Source organism: Netta rufina (assembly GCF_964035555.1).
Source record: "Netta rufina genome assembly, chromosome: 14".
NCBI classification, from domain to species: domain Eukaryota; kingdom Metazoa; phylum Chordata; class Aves; order Anseriformes; family Anatidae; genus Netta; species Netta rufina.
In genome coordinates, this window is record NC_140137.1 from 15,340,335 (window position 1) to 15,359,107 (window position 18,773).

At 47.7% G+C, this 18,773-nt stretch overlaps 2 protein-coding genes across 11 annotated transcripts; one reads left to right on the plus strand and one right to left on the minus strand.

Annotated features, from left to right (window-relative positions):
• Nucleotides 1-2,842: 2,842 nt before the first annotated feature.
• HNRNPH1 (heterogeneous nuclear ribonucleoprotein H1) lies at nucleotides 2,843-18,757 on the plus strand. 10 transcript variants are annotated; one of them, XM_084295588.1, is made up of 14 exons: nucleotides 2,843-3,126; nucleotides 10,176-10,235; nucleotides 11,170-11,307; nucleotides 12,019-12,174; nucleotides 12,367-12,510; nucleotides 14,009-14,147; nucleotides 15,159-15,337; nucleotides 15,556-15,627; nucleotides 15,701-15,840; nucleotides 16,014-16,149; nucleotides 16,300-16,383; nucleotides 16,510-16,560; nucleotides 17,603-17,695; nucleotides 18,213-18,757. In XM_084295588.1, exons 1-14 carry the CDS (start codon nucleotides 3,078-3,080, stop codon nucleotides 18,335-18,337), a joined length of 1,566 nt encoding a protein of 521 aa, XP_084151714.1. In that variant the 5' UTR covers nucleotides 2,843-3,077; the 3' UTR covers nucleotides 18,338-18,757. The 10 variants fall into 10 exon arrangements, with proteins under 10 accessions (XP_084151714.1, XP_084151716.1, XP_084151717.1 ...); XM_084295590.1 differs by having other exon boundaries at nucleotides 15,707-15,840; XM_084295591.1 differs by having other exon boundaries at nucleotides 15,728-15,840.
• LOC311214589 (deoxycytidine kinase 2) lies at nucleotides 3,661-9,328 on the minus strand (the record flags this gene model as incomplete). Its single annotated transcript, XM_084295231.1, has 7 exons — nucleotides 3,661-4,133; nucleotides 5,470-5,569; nucleotides 6,781-6,896; nucleotides 7,481-7,628; nucleotides 7,708-7,901; nucleotides 8,287-8,402; nucleotides 9,229-9,328. The coding sequence occupies 7 exons, from the start codon at nucleotides 9,326-9,328 to the stop codon at nucleotides 4,110-4,112; spliced, it is 798 nt and encodes a 265-aa protein (XP_084151357.1). The 3' UTR covers nucleotides 3,661-4,109.
• Nucleotides 18,758-18,773: the final 16 nt, after the last annotated feature.

Here is an 18,773-nt window from a genome sequence, read left to right on the forward strand (position 1 = left end):
GCAATAGTATCTCTAAAGCCTAGTTAGAGATTAACATCTGCATCACTTCCAGAAATGCAGTGTGTCTCCATGTGCTTAGATGCCTACAAACCCCATGAACCACAGCTGTAGAGTTTCTCCATCACTTTCTTGCCCAGGAAAGCAACTGAAGAAAGCCAACAGAGAGCAATTTATGACTGCCAAACAGAAATGTCCAGAGCAGGTAGCAGGCTTCAAGAAAGAGTTTTACTTTGGTCCTTCAGTTTAGTTTATCACTTAACATGCCTACTCGGCCTTCTACATCTCTCTGCAGGTTGGACCAGAGCTCACACAGTCCTGGTGTGTGTTGCAAACCCCTTCTCCATGAACTTCACCGGAGATGTTGCACAGGGGCTGTGTGATTTTCGCACAGATCATTCTCCAGTAGTTTTCTACCCAAGAGGCCACATCTTTGCCCATTTTCTACCAGATGGACTACAAAACCCAGCATGCTGAGCTTGGCTTGGCTTATGGCCCTCCCCATGCTGAGTTGTACACAGCTATATTTATCTTCAGGGAACTTAACCGGGAAAATGAGAAGAGCTCCTCTCCCCAGCAGTCAGGGCTGCAGGTCTGCCTTCTGCCTTTGCAGGAACAGGCTGGTGAAATTCTGAAGTAGAACAAAGCCACTTCAGCGGAAAACAATTAGGCAAAGCTGAAGCTTGAGTTGCAGGCAGACATGCTGACAGGTGTGCCACAGTTAGCTGGTATAGTTGGAGAAGGTGCAGGTGTCAAGCTGGCACTATAACACAAACAAACAAACAACAACAAAAAAAACACCCAGGTAAACAGATGATGATGGAGACCTAAGAAGAGATTGTGGAAGCAAGACCTGGAAGTTTGCATTCATAAAATACATATATAATTGTTTCCTTGCTTCCAGAAATCTAAGAAAATCCTGCATCAAATGTTTCTAGCAAGATTTTGGCCGCCTAGCAAATGTTTTGCAAGAGCACACATACTATGGGACTACCCTTACTTACAAAAGCGTTTACCAGATATAGCCTCTCAGGAAAAGGGCTGCTGCTGCTAACAATAACTTCACTTGAACTGCTAATTGTTTTCATCCTTCAAACACCACATATACATTGGCTAATTATAACTCTTCTGATAACCATTTAGGTCTTTGCTTGCCTGTCTGTATGTTCTGCTGTTCACAGTTGCATTCTTCTCCTAGAAGTGGCTGTATCCAACATCCTGTTGGATGCGTCAGCTTCCAAGGCAGGCAAGTATTTTGCCTGTGTTTAATACCGATTATGTAGTTACAAGAAAGTCATATGACATTTCTAACGCTGGAGGAGTATGAGTGCAGCAGAACTCCTTCCCAGTGTGAACACAGGAAAATTTCCATTTCCTAGGAGACCTCCAAGGGGAAACCTTTAGTCAGAATGCTGTTTGACTTCAATAAATAAAAGGGTGAGAAAGTATAGGGCAAACAAGGCTTTATTTATCACCAAAAATTAGAGTGCAAGAAATCAGGCAGCGCTGCTTACTTCAAAGTTATAAAGTCACGTGGATCACGATCTGTAAACAACAGAACCAGTTTTCCTTCATTATTCAAATGCAGTAATGGAGACTAAAAAGACCAGGGCAATAGAATAACACTTAGTAAGTGTACCCCACTCTGTGGTTATTAATACTCATTAAAGGAAGACAAAAATTATTAACTCAGTCAGAAATGCAAATGATTCAACAGGGATTAGCAAAGGGTTTCGCTTTACATTAACCACTAGGTCAGAAGCAAAGTTGTGAGGAGATGCCACACCTCCGCAGTGCTAAGGTCACCACTTATTTGTTCCATCACGCTGACTCCTTTGCAGCTATTTAGCTCCAAGTTGTTTTAGCCAAGCGTTCTTTGTAACAGTACTGTGCAGAAGGAATCGGTCTGGTTACGTGTAGGGCAAATGGACTGCGGGGGTTTGGGGGCATGTGAGAGAGCCCCCGTTTGTGTATCTCTGTCAGGGCGTGTGGAATTTGCATCTCTCCGTCAGGGTGCGTGGAGATCTCAGGTTTAGAGATCCAGAAAGAAGCCTGCCCGCATTTAAACCCAAACAGCCGCTGTGGAAGCACGGCGCGGACAGCTCGGCCTTGGCAGACTTTCAGCCTGCGCCGTTCCCAGCGCCACCGCCGGCATTTCCACGCGAGGGCTTGCCAAAACAGCGGCCTTCCCGTGGCCTTCCCTCACACCAGGCCCCGGCCGACGCCATCCCGGCGCCGTGCCTTCCCCCCCAGGGAGGGCCGCGCCTCGCTCCCTCCTCCCCGCCGCCTCAGGGGGTGTCGGCGGGCCGGGACCCCGCGGGCAGCCCCCGCTTCCCCGCTCCCCATCTGAGGGGAGAGGAGGCGGCGGGAGGCGGAGCCCAGCGCTGTGAGGGCGCCGCCCGCAGCGAGCGAGCGAGCGAGGCCTGGGGCCGGGCCGTGGCGGGCGGTGTGTTGTGTTTGTGTGAGGGACAAAGCCGCCGCCATCTTTGTGCTTGTGCGGACAACGAGGCGGAGCGGGCTCACGGGGCCCCCTCAGCGCCATGAGGCGAGGCACGGAGCGCACAGAACCCGTAGCCCCCACAGCCTCCACCACCACCACCCCGGCGGCCATTACAGGGCTGCCCCCCCCCTTTTCCCCTCACCCCCCCTCCCCACACCCCGTCCGCCATTTTGTCCCCCCCCCAGCAGGCGGCCGGCCCTGACTGGCTGCTTTCATTTGTCGCGCCGCCATTGGCTGTCGGGCTGCGGGGGGGGCGGGCTCGCGCGGCGCGTGACGTCATGACGCTGCGCAGCGCGGCCGGCGGCTATATAAGGGCGGTGCGCGGCGCTGCGCAGGAGCAGCCAGCAGGCGGGTCGGGCCCGGGCAGGCTGGCGGCGGCTGCATCGCGCCTCATCCCCGCGGGAGCAGAGCGGAGCGGCACAAAGGCGGCAGGCCCCGGTCCCACACCGCCGCGGAGGCTTCTCGGCACTCGCTGATTTATTATTATTATTATTTTTTTTTGGTTTAGAGCGGCTCTCGTATTTTTTTTTTTTTTTTAATTTTTTTTCCACACGGCCCTTAGTGGGAAGGCGCGGCCGAGATGGATCCCTGTCACACTGAGGAGACCGAGGGCGAGATCCCCGGGCTGGGTAAGCGGCGGAGGAGGAAGAGGAAGAAGAAGGGGAAGGGAAGGAACGAGCAGGCGGTGTGGAGGAGGGGGAGGGGCGGCCGTGCGGTGGGGGGAGGGGCGGCGGGGCCCGCCCGATCCGGGGCCGCGGCCCCCCCGCGTTGGCGCCTGCTGGCGGCGGGGGGCGGCAGGGCGCGGGCGGGCCCGGCGTGCGCGCGCCGCTCCCCGTCCACCCCCCCCGCCCCCTTCCCTTCACCCCCTCCCGGCCGCGTGGCGGAGTGGGGGGGGGAGCAGTCACGGGGGGAGGGAGGGGGGGGAGTGAGGATTTAGGGGGGGAAATCGGGGTTTGGAGGTCCCCCCCGGCGGATTCCGCCCGCGATCGTGTTCGTGGAAAAGCAAGGGGGGGGGTGTGGGGGTGTTTGGGGGGGGTGTTGGGGGGGTTCCGTTGGTTCCTGGGGGGGTCCGTAAGGGAAATGCCGTTAAACTGCAGTTTGTTCCAGGTGTACCGCTCGCGACTGCAGTGCCGCCCGTTGTTTAGGGTAAAAGGGTTGAAAGCGGCTGCTCGGTAAAGCAGAAGTTGAAAGTAAGGCTGCTGGACGCCATAACAGTCTCGTCTTAAAATGGTGAACTATGCCAGTTATTGCAAAACAACCCGGCCCCAGCGCCTGCTATCTATATTTACTGGGTTGTCGGCCCTTGATAACCGGCTAACTCCCCTGTGCTTGAAGTCGGTTCTGAGCCTGTGTTAGTTCAAAATCTTTATTAAACAGTATAGAATATGCTCGAAATACATTACCAAAACATCCCACGCATGTTTCTTTAAACTCTACCGTAAATTCTAGCAAACCACACAGTCCAGACAAACAAAAAGTAATACATGATTTATACGTAAAAAAAAGCACTTTTTTATATAGGGTAATTCCTCATCTAGTTTAAATTGTCTTAGAACACTGGTTTAACTGTTGAATATCGAGCAGTTGATGTTCCTCTCAATTCTCATCTTCTTTAAGAAGTCAGGAAAGATTTGACCTGTGAAAACAGAGCCTGTATTATATCTGATGCATTTTAAAAAGAAACAACAAAAACCCTATTAGTGTTTTCCCTTCCCTAGGAACAAAGGATTTGTTCCTGTACGGTCTCCAGTACTGTTGTGCCTGTACATATTCATGATCTGAAATGCACTTCGGTATTGTCACTAGGTAGAATTAAGCAACCTAAATAATTTATTAGCAAGACGGGAGGTACTTAAGAATGGTAGCTTTTTGGAATGCTTTACAGCATATTATTTTTTTAAAGCAAATGGATTTGCTTTCACTAAGTAGCTTTTCCCTAAAAAGAAATTGTTACCAGGTCTTGGGCTTAATTTCCAGACAGTTCCAGCATAGTGCTGTACCCTTTAGCCCCCACCCTAAACTGAAAGTAGAGCTGGCTTCTGATAATGCTGGCTTGAAGGGGTTTTAGTGGAGACAACAGTGGTGGCCTTTCAGTGAAGCAAAGTTAAAGGGAAGATAATACCTGTGGGTAGCAGCTCATAACTCAGAGCTGCTGTTTGCTTGTTTCCATGAAAAAAATTCACAGCAAATGCTCCTGTAGTACCCTGACTGAACATCGTGCCCCCACCCCCATTACTCGGGAGACCGATACTGGATGTAGAAGTATAAATTCTTGACCAAGAATGGGGTATTTCATGTTACTTTTTTTTTTGCTGTGGACAGGGCACACAAATGAAGGATTTATTTGGGGAATTCACCACCCCAAGTGTTGTCTTCCCACAGAATTGGCAAACACCATTTTGTCTCGTGACCTCTCACTGTTTCCTCTAATGGCCGTCCTTCCCTACTTACGAGTTTCACTTCGTGCGTTTAGAACTACGCCTGATCTCGGCATTTGTGAGGTGTCCAGGAAGAGCCTAGATCCTTAGAATGCAAAGGAGCATAAATAGCTCTAAGCTGCCTAGGGTTTTTCTAAAGACAACATGGCTGACATGAATTGGATGGTATTATTGTGTAAACTATTTAATGAGTCGCATGGCAGTGCAGACTTGGCAGAGAGCAGTCTGACTCCAGTGCAGCTAGTGTGCACTGTTTCCCCCCCCCCCCCACCTGCCCCTCTTGAAAAATACTGTTTTTTTTTTTCTTCTGTGAACTGCTTCCAGCTTGAGGATAATATTGTGGGGTTCAATCCTTTTATGGAGGAAAGGAAAAAGCCTCTCCTGCACCTTTGTGGTGGAGACTGATTCTACAAGCCCTAAGCTACTACTGCATGACTCCTAAATTTGCAGTTTGGTAGTAGAATTTTAAGAACTTCTATTTGGTAATTTGGAGCTATTACTGCAGAAAAAATGCAAAGAAATGTTTTTACTTACCTCATCAATTAGGTACTCCTGCTTAATCTTGTCATTCTTAAAATCTTCATTAACATCCAAAACGAGAACGGGGATTTCTTTAAGGTTCTCAAAATCAACTCTGTTATGAGAGAGCAAAATTGTTTTACACACAGTCCTTAATACTATTTTTACTACATGATCTAATTGCTTTCTGAGACATTTTAGGGGTGCAGCTCTGCTCAGATTATCCCATGCACCTGGGATGTTGATGACTTATCCTACTTCAACCAGTATTTCCTGGAAAATGCCTCTTGCCCTATATCCCCCCTGCACCCATAGTAGTTAGCTGCTAAACCATGTCCTAAGATGAAGTTCTACAGCACCCTTTAATGGGGATGGCATCTTTTAACAGGTTACAAGAAAGGTATTTAAAATGGCTGCAAGATAAGACAGTTCTGGCCACAGGCTAGGTGCAGAAGAGAGCAGTAGCTGTGCAGCTAGATGCTTTTGTTTCTAGTTTTCCTAAACCACTGCATCTTTCCTCTTCCTATGTCTGAAAAGCCTTTCTGAAGTCCAGTAAGTGTGCTGAACAGCATTCTGACGTTGTTTTGCAGACCGAGTGTTCCTATTAAAAATACAGGAAATGTTTGCTCATGAGTTTGGAATGAGTACACAATGTAAATGTTCCCAGAATGCCACAATACTGCAGTGCATTTGTCTCCCGAGCATTTGGGTCACCCTACATGAGATTTCTACTTCAGAAAGCAGATGTGACCGAGGTTCAATCTAACATACTTTTCCTGGAATTGTTTTGAATGTTAGTACTCCAGCTGGAAGGAGTTCTTTTATTTCAGCTGAAAAGGCATGCTTGCCTATCAAGAACATCCTGAATGTTTCAACGATGTTCTTTTGTTATATATGCTAATGTCAAGTGGTGCAGTCAGTAATGTTTAACCTGCTGCTTTCCATTCAGTAAAGTATTTCAGGCTCTTGCAGGGGAGAATATGAAGTTTGCATTCACATCCAGAAGATCCTTACGTGAGGAAAGCTAATGAGTCAATAGGAAAGTGAGGAGGGAGGTATGCAGAGATCTTAGTCACGGACTGGGGAGTTTGTGTATAATACTAACTACCAAAAGCCTTCTGATAACTGTTGAAACAAAATCACCCTGGTTTTAAGGTAGCTAGGACATTGCCTTTCCTTACACTGGAACTGGAAGCTGAGGTAGAAAACAGCCTTGCCTGTAAGCTGAAGCTTGAATAAGCCACTAGTTTTTGATTTCAGTGTTCTGCTGCTTTTATGGTAACAGATCAAAGCTATTTTGGTAGTATAGGGAAAATGGGTTCATACCTCAGCGTTCTTTCATAAAGCCACGTTTCATGTTTATAGTGGAGGTTTTCCAAATACTCGAGCTCAATTCCTTGTTCCTCTTCTCTTCCCCTCATCTGCAGCCTTTCCATGCATTTCTGAAAAAAACGCAAGCCTGGACATTATTAATGTGTTAAAAGGCTAAATGAACTAAATCGATTAGGTGGTCCTTAAATCAGAAGAATTAATACTTAACAGATTTAAAAAAAAGATGGCAAATAGTACATGTTCAGTTATGCATGAGGGTATCCGCAGGTTATTCTGTAACTAGAGTTTTTTTGCTGGGTGACTTGCTTTGGATAGATACCTGAATATGGGGATGTTTGGTATGCCAGTGTTAAGCTGACAACTGACAGTCCTTATGATGAAACTACGTGTCAAAAGCATTAGACAAGGAGCACTTAAATCCTTGGCTAAGAAAAAAGTTCTTACATAAAAGGTTTTCCTTCACATATACTGTGATTTGGAAGTGAAACATTATGCAGAAAGTTATTCAGCTGAGTGGTAGATGTTAGTTAACTACAGCGTTGCTGGCATCAGAATAGCAGCTCAGAAAGGAGGGTGTTCAGTTTGATCTCTGAATCCAATGTGAAGTTACTGTAGGCTTCCTGTAGCTTCTGAAGAATGCAATGCTAGTGTAGTGTTAGTCACTGCAGTATGTCATGGATATACTTGGGGGTACCTGTGGTGTGGTTCTGAGGTAGATGATACCATCCAGTTCTATATCAGGTTCATACTGATTTAAAAGCCAAGTATGCCAGTCCTGATAGATGGTCCACTCCATTTCGTTGATGTTTCCAGATTCAAACAGGTTAGAAGCAAACACGTATCTGCAAGGAAAGGCATTAAGTGTCATGCTAGGAATGACAAAATCGAACTACTTAAACTGGTTGCAGTGTGAGTAATTACCTGTCACTGTACACAGATCTCTCAAAAAATTGCACTGGATGCTCTGCTTCATGTAATTTGGCTGAGACGGGTTTTAATTGTGCCCTTACTCGGCTCAAGCAAGCATAAGTCTGAAAAGTGTAAGCCCATCTTGTGGGTTTATCGTACAGCATTTTAAGTAGATTTCCTCCATTCTTCTGAGATGTTGAAAGCTCCTAGAGGGACAAGAAAGAAGACTTAATAACAAGTATATTTTGGGGGGACAAGGCTTAATGCCCGATATAGGTTTTTATTCCCTTTTCTTAATCCAGAATTCTGGTAGGTGATTCTTCCTAAAAAGGAAGTGACTTTGGCACAGAAACAAAATTTTTCTAAACTGAAAAGCTGTCTTTGACAGCTTTTTTAGAATAGGTCTTTCACTGGCTTTGAGAATTATTTCTGTGGAGTGAGGGGATGACTACTTGGCAGATGCATGGAATGGCATCTTGCAAAGTGGCTGTAGCAGTTTGAGTGTCTCATGAGGTGAATCTTGTCGTGTTCCTTGGCCAGTCCCTTCAGTTCCTGTGCCCATCTCACGCTTCCCGAGTGTGGTGCACCTACCTCGTACTCATCCTCAGCTGTCTGAATGTTGCACCACTTGGCAATAGGTTCAGGAATTATCTCCCACTCATCGCTGTGTTTCTCAAGTAGCCTGACAAACGTGGACTTCCCCGCAGCTGCAAAAGATTTGTGAAGTTTTACTCAGGGCGTGCATTAGGGTGGTCTTTTGACTGACCCTCAGCGGCAGTTGTGAGGTGTAGGAGGCTGCGGGCCGCCTTTTGGCAGCGGGCAGGTGCCGAGCTGCGTGCTTGCAGCTCGGAGCAGAATCAGAGGGAGCAAAATGGGGCAGATTTCCGAGAAAACGGCGCTTATCTGCGGCGCCAGGCGGAGGTCCCCGTGACGGGACCTCCGCAGCCGCCATTTTAGGAGCAGGCTGCCCGCGGGGCGGGGCTGGCGCCGCATTGTTGGCGGGCCGCGGGAGAGCGGGGAGGCTGCGCGCATGCGCGGAGCGTCTGCCCTGTGGAGGCGCGTGCACGCGGGGGGGGGGGATTCTGAGGCGAGCGGGAGCGCGCGGCCGGTGCCCCGTCAGCAGCCGCCGGGGTGCGCGGGAGGGAAGGGCCGGGAGGGGGGGGAGCGCTGGCTCCGTGCCCGTTCCCCGGTGGTTCCTCGTCAGCGGGGCTCCGTGTCCCCGCTGTAACGGCCACAGGGCTGCCCTCGGGCAGGGAGGCTGCTGGGGACGGCGGGGTCCTGCCCCCCGCCATGGCGCCGATTGCCAAAAGTCCCGAGGGGAGTGGGGACACGGCCGGGTGGCAGCGGGAGGCCACCCGCGGGGGCTGGTGCCTTTGTCAGGCCCCCGAAGGTGCCTTTGCCACCATCCCGCGGTGTCAGTGGGGCTGCAGGGGGATTTCCCCTTCACCCGCCTTCCCCACATCCCCTCAGGGCTCCCCTGTCCTGAGGCATCCTTCCCCCCCTCCCCCCTCCCTCCGCCGCCGCCGCGCTCACCGATGTTCCCCTCGATGGAAATCTTCTTGAGGCGCTTCTGGAAGCTGGAGTCGAGGGAGCCGCTGGGGCCGCAGCAGCGCCGCTTGGCAGGGGTGGACATGGCGGAGCGCTGAGGGCAGCCGGCTGCTCCTGCCCGCTTTAAGTCTCCCGCCAAGCGGTGGGCGGGAGGGGAGGGCTGCCTCCTGCTGCCTCCCGCGCAGCCTCTGCCCGCTCCCCCCCGCTCCTGCCTCCGCCCAGCCTCTGCTTGCAGGGCTTTTTTGAATTGGGTGTTGAGCGAGGGAAATTTAAGAGTGGCTTCCTTCAGGAAGTTACTGCTTGACTTGGTCCGATTTGCATCAATTTCGAAGAGTTCCCCATATTGCTTGTGTTCCAGACATCAATTCCAGAGCATTTTGATTAAAACAGCCGCCTGCTTTTTGTAGTCTGAATTGTGATCAGATAAATTAAATGTTTTACGTATTTACGGAAATAAGAGGCAATGCAAATTTGCAGTCAGTGAAGCATCTCAACCTAAAGCTGTATGTTAATTTTGTTATTGACTGGAAAGGAAGCATGCATGAATGAAATATAATTGGGTGCCCTGGGAGCAGCCCTGCCTCGCAGCTCCAATTCCAGCAGCAGTGTTGGCATGCTCAGGGCTTCAGAGCCTGCTTTAACTCCTGGCATGGGCGTTCTGTGGGCGGTGGTTGAGGCATGAGCTGCTTGGTCCTGGTGGTGTAAGGAAGGGGGTTGAGGAAGCTTGGCTAACACGTCTGGGTGCCGCTGCCAGAGGCTGTGCTGCCGGTTACCCCCGGTACCTGCTCGTCTCCGTGCCAGGGAGGTTCAGGGCGAGACCGAGCTCGGTCCGGTGTGTTTGGAGGAGATGGGAGGGAGTTCGAGGTTCCTTTTCATTATGATAATTGTGACCCGTGTCTCTTCTTTCCCCCCATCTCCTACAAACACACCAGGCTTCAGTGACCGAAGCGAGCAGATTGTTTCACGCGGGGTAGCCTCAGCCTTTGAAGCTGGTAAGTGCCGCTTCCCGCTCGCCTCTCGTGCAGCCAGACGTGCCCGGGGCTGCGGGGGGCGGGAAGCGCCGCGCGCCTCACGCCGCTCTCAGGCGCATGCGCGGCGGCTGGGCGCGGGAGGCAGCGCCTCGGCTTTGTTCAGCGCAGGAGGCAGGCGACGCATGCGCACAGCCCCGCGGGGACGGGGTGGGGGGCAGAGGGGCGGGTTGGGGGCAAGGGGGGTGGGGGAAGCGTAGCCTAGCGAGGACGCATGCGCAACCTGGCGGGAGCGGCGCGGGGAAGGCGTGCGTAGGGGTGCGCGGCCCGGCGCGGTGGCGCTACTGAGCATGCGCAGGAGGGGCCCGCGGGGAAGGGGGGGGCAGAGGCCCTCCGGGTGGCGGCGCGCATGCGCCCCGCGCCCCGTCCCCAAGCACAACGCGGGGCCCGCAGCCGCCGCCGCCGCCCCCCCCCCAAGGCCACGGGCCCTGAGCCCCGAGCCGGGCAGGAGCGCGGCGCCGCCCCGCTGTGGGCTGCCGGCCGTCGGGCGGCGTGTGGGATCGGGCCGGGGGGCGCTTGGTGCGACGGAAGGGCCGGCCCAGCGGAAGCGGGAGCACCCGCCGCCATTTCCTAGCGCGCTCTCGCCACAGGCTCGCCCGCTTGCTGCCGCCTGACCGGGACTAGGCGCTCTCCGGACAGCGGATCAGGCTCGGAGCCCTAGAACCAGCGCGGAGCCCCACCATGTGTGCGTGCGGGGATGGGGGCTGGGCGCGGGCCGGGCGGGTGGGCCAGGCGTGCGCCGGGCGGGAGCGGCTGTGTGTGTGTGAGGCGGGCAGCGGTCCGAGGTAGAGGAGGCTCGGGGGCGGGCAGGCCGGGGGGCGCCGGGCTCTCTGTGAGGGGGTTTGGGAGGTGGCCGTGCCCTGCAGCGTCTCAAAGAGCGCGTTTTGGTTTTCTCCAGCTACCACAGAGACCGAGGCGGAGCCCAACCTGACCTCCAATGTGATGCTGAACACGGAGAGCAGCGAGGGATATGTGGTGAAAGTGAGGGGGCTGCCCTGGTCCTGCTCCACTGAGGAGGTGCAGAGGTTTTTCTCTGGTAAGTGGAACTGAGTGAATGGGGGACTGGGGACAGGGTTCTTTCAGGGGAAGCTATAGCAGCAGGAATACTGCAGTGAGCAGTCACAGAAGTTTTGGAGTAGTTCCAGTATCCAGTGAAGTTTGTAAAGAATCAAGTGCCATAGCTAGAACGCAGTGTGGACAGCCATGCTGCAGTTAGTAGGGGCAGGACACCAGTAGCTGCAGCTGTGTTTTGCCTTGTGTTCTTGAGCAGGTGGAAGAGGGAAATTTGAGGGAAAATCTCAGAACTCGTGTTTCAAGCTTAATTAAATCAATTTAATTCTTGCTGCTGCTGTAATAGGTTTGCTATTTCAGGAATTTGGTACAAGGTATTTGGTCCTGATTTAGTTCATTATGCCTGCGCTTGATTTTTACTGTTTAACTTGCTTCATGCTGATCAGAAAGTCTTAAGTCACCTATGATCAAAAGAACACTTAACTTGTCTTGATGCAGCAAAGCTTTAAAAATAGCTGGTTTTGTATTTATCCCTAACACTTTCCTAATAGTAGACTAGAAGAGAAGGATAAGTTCGTGTTAGCCAGGCCCTTATCTTTCCAGACAAGGACCAATAAACTTGTAACAAGTGCACTACAAGAGAAGGTAGAAGTAATTTTTTCCTTTTAGGTTATCTGAAACTTAAAGCCATTGTGTTCCTCTAAAAATTAAATCAATCCCTGTTTCTTTTCTTTAGACTGCAAAATTCTAAATGGAGCTTTAGGTATCCGTTTCATCTACACAAGGGAGGGCAGACCAAGTGGAGAAGCATTTGCTGAGCTTGAATCAGAAGAGGATGTGAAACTGGCACTGAAGAAGGACAGAGAAACCATGGGACACAGATATGTTGAAGGTTTGATTTGGTCTAGTAACTGACTAGATGTATTTGTACTTGCTGGGTTTTTTGTTAACTGTTGTTTTGTCTTTAAAATGCATGTGAAAGGACAAATGGACTTGAATATCATAACTTGATTAGTTTCAAGGCAAATGACTTTTAAAACAGTTGAGTGTTCCAGAATGCATTAATTCTAAGTGCCTTTTACAGTTTTCAAGTCAAACAACGTTGAAATGGATTGGGTTCTGAAGCATACTGGTCCCAACAGCCCTGATACGGCTAATGATGGTTTTGTACGTCTTAGAGGACTCCCATTTGGCTGTAGTAAAGAAGAAATTGTACAGTTTTTTTCAGGTATGTGGGGTAAAAGTACTAGCTGTAGCACTATTGGTCTATACTTTAAAACCACACAAACCCCCAAAAGCACTGTGCCCGGTAGTATTTTAACAGTACAGTGATGTGTAATAAAAGTAAATAAGTATTTCTCCATTAGTTATCTGGGCTCAAGAGATTGATTTCTTAAGTTCTCTCCTAACAAATAACCAAGGAAATCTCCAAAACCTGTCCTAATTCACACTTAGTGTGGCATACTGTTGCAAGTAAGGATAAATGTAAGTAAGCAGAAAACTTTTTTTTCCCATTTTCTAATAAGTGACCAAGTAAGAGGATCTTTCTACCCAGTCTTAGCTAGTTCACGCTGCTATTTTCTTCTTCTGTGAAGAATATCGAGTGCCATTAGCACTGGGCCCAGTATAATGAGCAGGATGAGGAAGACCATGATGTGCCCATGATTTTTTAAACATTTAGCAGGGAGTAATACCCTAGGGGAAAAAAAACATCCAGCTGAACTCTATTCAAGTATGGATTTTTCACCCCCCTCCCCACTTCCCAGGGGAAAAGGCCCTTGAAGGTAGTATAGCTTAAAGTCTTCATGGATGAAGAGAGAATGTCTTGTGTTGACCCTTAATTCTCACTTTCTTGCAGCTGTTGTATGTTTATTTTTAGCAGTTGGAATGCTATTAAAAATGATAAGGATAAAATCTGTTCACTTACCTAGGATTGAACGTGTCAGTATTTTTGAAGTAATAACTCTGTTAAAATTGGCTAGAATGTTTTGCCTTAACAAGCCTTTTAGATATGATCAAGCTTATTGTTTTTAAATTTTTAGAAATATTGCTAGCTTTACAAATTCAGAAGTTGTTTTTTTGTGTATTCTGACTCGGTAATAATGTGAACAAGAACAATTCCAAAGCGTGTGCATTTTAAGTTGTTTTTTTTTTTTTTTAATGTGGCTAAGTGGTATAAACTTTTAAATGCTGTTACTCTGCTTAATATACGAAGTGTACCTCTTCTGTTCTCATAAGCTAATACTTCTGAAATTCATTATTTTTATTTAACGATAAAAATAATACTGAAACTTAATATTTGCATAAGACTATTTAACCTGACTTCTAGTAAAAAATACTTGTTAAATGTGAAGTTGTTTAACTTGCTGTGTTTGAATCTGTTACATTTAAAAATTCATCTTAAATACCTTCACGGAATTGAAGAGGTTTTAAATAGTTGTAAACTTCTTAATGCACCCTGCATTAGATGCCCTATCTGAGGGGTTGTACTTGACACTCAGAACTTGGCTGTGCTCTGCAGGGTGGGTTAAGAATGTAATCTGAATGGTATGCGATCGTGGATTTCTTCTGTTGACATGCTTTTTCTTCTAGTGTTCTAGAATCAGCATACCATTCTCTTACAAATATTAAAATTCTGGTGTATTTAAAGCTATAAGAAAAACTCATGACTGGGCTTGTGATGTTAATATTGCCCCCTACTGGGGTTATTTGTCCTTGGGTTGAAGGGTTGGAAATCGTGCCAAATGGGATAACATTGCCGGTGGACTTCCAGGGGAGGAGTACGGGGGAGGCCTTCGTGCAGTTTGCTTCACAGGAAATAGCTGAAAAGGCTCTAAAGAAACACAAGGAAAGAATAGGGCACAGGTGGGGATGGATGGTTGGTTGGATATGTCACTTTTCTTATGGTAAACAATTAAATCCATATTCTCTCTTCTGAAAGTGTTAAAAATACTATTTCTATTTGGATATTGGTCTCAAACGTGGTCACAAGTTAAAGGTATTACTACTGTACATATGACACAGACTGTCTAAATTGATCCAAAACCGAGGAGAAAACTGGGCTAAGCTTAACCATGCTTTGAAAACACGACAATACTGGAGGAGTGCAAAACTGATAGCTTGAAAGCAACAAAGTTGAGAGACTATGGCTTTAAGTTCTCAAATAGCACCAATTACGCCTTTAGCTCTAAAGACATGCACAGTACTCTTATTACCATAAGAAAATGTGATAATTTCTAAACTTGTTTTATATAAGTTGAAATGTAACAAATTTTCTTACTGTATTTATTAATCTTCAATGTAATAAGCATAGCTTTCAAGAAATTGTCACAAAGGGTTTTTATTCTATTTTACTTGTGACTATTTTTCATTGAAGCATGCACTTCTTGCCTACGCTGAATCACTGAAGCATAGGCTGGGTTCATTAGCACATGCAGAGCTTTTTGTAGCATCCTGATGGGTTAAAATCTTGGTGGAGGCTGGGTTTTTAACCCTCTGTTTATGTTGCCACATGAGCAAAACAGTGCTGAGTTGAGTGGACGTTGGTCCCTCCTACATTTTTTGACTAACACCTTAAATTTGGGGGAGGGGGGTGGGGAATCAGTCTTGCTCCCCCACCCTTAAGGCTGGGATACTGTGATGTATGAGGAGCATGTAAACCCTTCAGTAATCGTAATTTCTTGAAAATACACTAATTTGAAAGTAAAAGTAGTGGTTTTAGTAGTACGTCATTGCCTACATAATGTAAAGAAATCTGGCTTAAAATCTACTGCCAGTTTCAAGGCTATGACTAAATGTCTTGTAAAAATGTAAAATTGTGAGGTCTTTTGTGGAAGGAATTTACGACTGACTACTCCCTGTGGAAACACATTCTAGGTACATTGAGATCTTCAAGAGCAGCCGAGCAGAAGTGCGCACTCACTATGACCCTCCACGCAAGCTGATGGCAATGCAGAGACCAGGTCCTTACGACAGGCCTGGTCTGACGCGGGGATACAACAGTCTTGGTAGAGGAAGTGGCTTGGAAAGAATGAGGCGTGGAGCTTACGGAGGAGGTAAGTATATGAAGTCCAAGAGGGAGCTGCTCAGGTGAGAAAGCAGCACCACTTGGAGCGATCGTCTTTGTGCTCTGTAACTGCTGGTTGGTAGATGTGCTTGGCTTTATTTCTTCTGTACAAAACGGAACTTCCTGATCTGTTCTGTGCCATGTGTTTATATGTACCTGTGGATCTTTCTGTAGTTGGAATAAATGTGTTGTCTGATCTATTCATAGGTTACGGAGGTTACGATGACTACAATGGGTATAACGATGGCTATGGCTTTGGTTCTGATAGATTTGGAAGAGGTAAGAGATCTCTAATAGGAATACTAACTAACTTTCAATACATCTAGAACAGAAACTTAAATACATCTGAAAGACCTAGAATGGACTCTCTTCTCTGCAGGAATGTCGGACCACAGGTACGGCGACGGGACGTCCACCTTCCAGAGCACGACCGGCCACTGTGTCCACATGAGAGGTCTGCCTTACAGAGCGACGGAGAACGACATCTACAACGTGAGTTCCAGATCTGCCGTTCCCTTACCTTACTCAGCTTAATGTGCTGTGATCATTGCTGGAAGCGTTAACTGTGCTGCTCTTAGCAAGTGTTCCTTTTGAGAGAACAGCTTGCTGTAGAACCGAATTGCGCTATATTGGTGCGTTTTAATCTCTCAATGTTTTGTGTGTAGTTCTTCTCACCTCTGAACCCTGTAAGAGTACACATTGAAATTGGACCAGATGGCAGAGTGACTGGAGAGGCAGACGTTGAATTCGCTACTCATGAGGACGCAGTGGCCGCTATGTCCAAAGACAAAGCGAATATGCGTAAGTACGGCTGTTGGAGTGCGTGGCTCCACAAAACCGCAGGACTGGAGTGCGCTGTGTCCGCTGCAAGCGGAATGCCAGGCGTTCCGTTGCAGCCTTGCAGTGAGTTTGGTGTGAAATACTCTCATGCAAACTATTTTTTTCTTCCAGAACACAGATACGTAGAACTCTTCTTGAATTCTACAGCAGGAGGAAGTGGTGGTGCCTATGGCAGTCAAATGATGGGAGCAATGGGTATGTCTAACTGCACTTCTTAAAAAGCACTTCATGTTTAACGAAGCTGGCTAATTTTGTACAGCTCCTGCTTATTCTATGCCTGGCATAAAAACTGAAATTCAACATTCTGTCTTAATCACACAGTCAAGGAATCGGAAGGGGTAGTTCAAGATTGGAACACTAGCACATTGCCAGGTATATAAACCTTTTGGGAATACATTTCAACTATTAATAGGTTGAATAAACTGTGGTGCTGAATGCGAGTGTGTGTGATGGGATGGGTGGCTCCTGGGAGCGCGGTGTAATGGGAAATAACTGTCCTATTTACCCCATCTTCCCTCTCCCCGTTTGTTTTTTTATTTTGAGACACAAATACAGTTTGGTGATGGAAGGTGTATCTGTTGTCATCTGCCATTCAAGCATGGTCTTGGTTCAGGAAAACCTTTTTCAAATTTGGGGAAAGTGAATTGTTCTAGTGAACTTCAGAACTGTTTCAGAGTCTAAAATGTGCATTGGCAGAACAAGTCTTAAGTGGCTTGTCTCTAAAGCAGATACCCTTCCTGATACCTTACTTTCTGGTTTCTTAGACTTTAAGGTGGTGGTTGGTGTTTTGGGGTTTCTTTGAGGGTGGGAGGGGAGGCGGGAGGTATGGTGTGCGTGTGGGCATCCTACTGCTTTTGTGATATTTTGATTTCAGAATGATTAAAGTAGTGCTGATGTTTTTAACTTCAGAAAGGTTCTGTGGGAGTAAAGTAATAGGTGAAGAGCTGTGGTTAGTAAGCTGAAGTGGAGGCCTCCTGCCTTCTGTGGCATGGCACAGCTGTGCTGGATGAGCAGTGTGGAACTGGAGGAGGCCTCAGGTTGGGGCCTGCCTCCTAGAGGGGTGGGTGCTGCTGTGGGCAGGTGGTGTGGGAAGCTGGGTGCACTTAGTCTCTTGGGGGGTGCATTGTACAGGCAGATGGGTAATGTTCTCTATAGTCAGGAAGTGCAAAAGCAAATCCTGCTGTGCTTGAGAACCACAAGCTTTTTCTGTAGTTCTTGGAAGTTCCTGTTTGATTTAGGAAAGCTTCTAAAAATGTGATCAAAGCTTTGAGTTTTGCTACCTTTGGAAGAAAATTGAGTAGGCTAGAGAGTGAGCATCTCCAGAACAGAGCAGTTAGTTAACGGGTGGAATTGTCAATAGTGGGAAGGCTGACCTACAGGCGGGTATTTAATGTTTGTATCCTTAACTTAAAAGGAAGCCAATCCAGTTATGGTGGCCCAGCTAACCAGCAGTTGAGTGGGGGTTACGGAGGCGGATATGGTGGCCAAAGCAGCATGAGTGGATACGGTAAGAGCATTTATTTGGTGTTTTTTAGGTGGGCTGCCTTCTGTGGCTTAGCAGGTCATAAGGTCTTGGAGTTGAAGGGTAACTGTACAAATGGGGTGTCGTGAGCCCTAAGACTGAGTAGTAGAGGGAAATAGTCAAAGCAGGAATTTGTTACTGGGGGAGGAGAGGGGGAAGCCTGCTAAATTATTCAGAAATGGGTAGGAAATACGTATTTCCAGACCTCCATTGAGCATTTCTTCACTTCCAGTGTGGATGCTGGAGACTAACCTGGTATAAGTGCACTGTAACAAAGGTGTGGGGCAGGGGCTGCATGGGAGGGGGAGGATGGGTAATCCCCAGAGACAGTTGGATAGTAGAACAAATATCACATCTGACTTGGGATACGGAGCTGTAATTTGACAATTCACAGTACTGGGCAAAGCAGAAAGTATTTACAAGGAGGCCCAGGAACAAAAGGGATTATTCTTCAGGTATGTGCGAACGGGCTGCTCACCTGCTCTTGTTCTTTGTTCCCTAGACCCGGGCAGTCAGGGCGCCATGAACAGCAGTTACTACAGCAGCGGGAACCGTGCGTCCATGGGAGTGAACGGCATGGGTGGAATGTCGAACATGTCCAACATGAGTGGCGGCTGGGGAATGTAACCAATTGCTGACTTTTGGTCAAATCTTTTTTAAAAAACAAAAAAACAAAAAACTAAGTTTAACAGTTTTGCAATACAAGCTTGTGATTTATGCTTTACTGTAAGTGAAATCAGGATTGTTATTTTAAAACCTTTCAGGTTCAGTATTTTTTGAACATACAGAAATGAACATTCATCTAGGATGTAATAACCAAGTTGAGCAAAGACTATAACTGTTAAACAATTTTGAGCGTTTCTCAAGTTAGTTTTGTTGTAGGAGTGTATTTAAGCAGTAAGCGTATTTAGGTTAAAGCTGTTTGAATTATGTTAAATGTTGCTCTTATACCATATTACATCCAACACTGTTTTGAATACATGTTGAAAAAAACATGCTTTTTTGTAAAGAAACAATATAGGAGCTGTGTCTGAAATTCAAAGTGAACATTTGGCATGTTAGT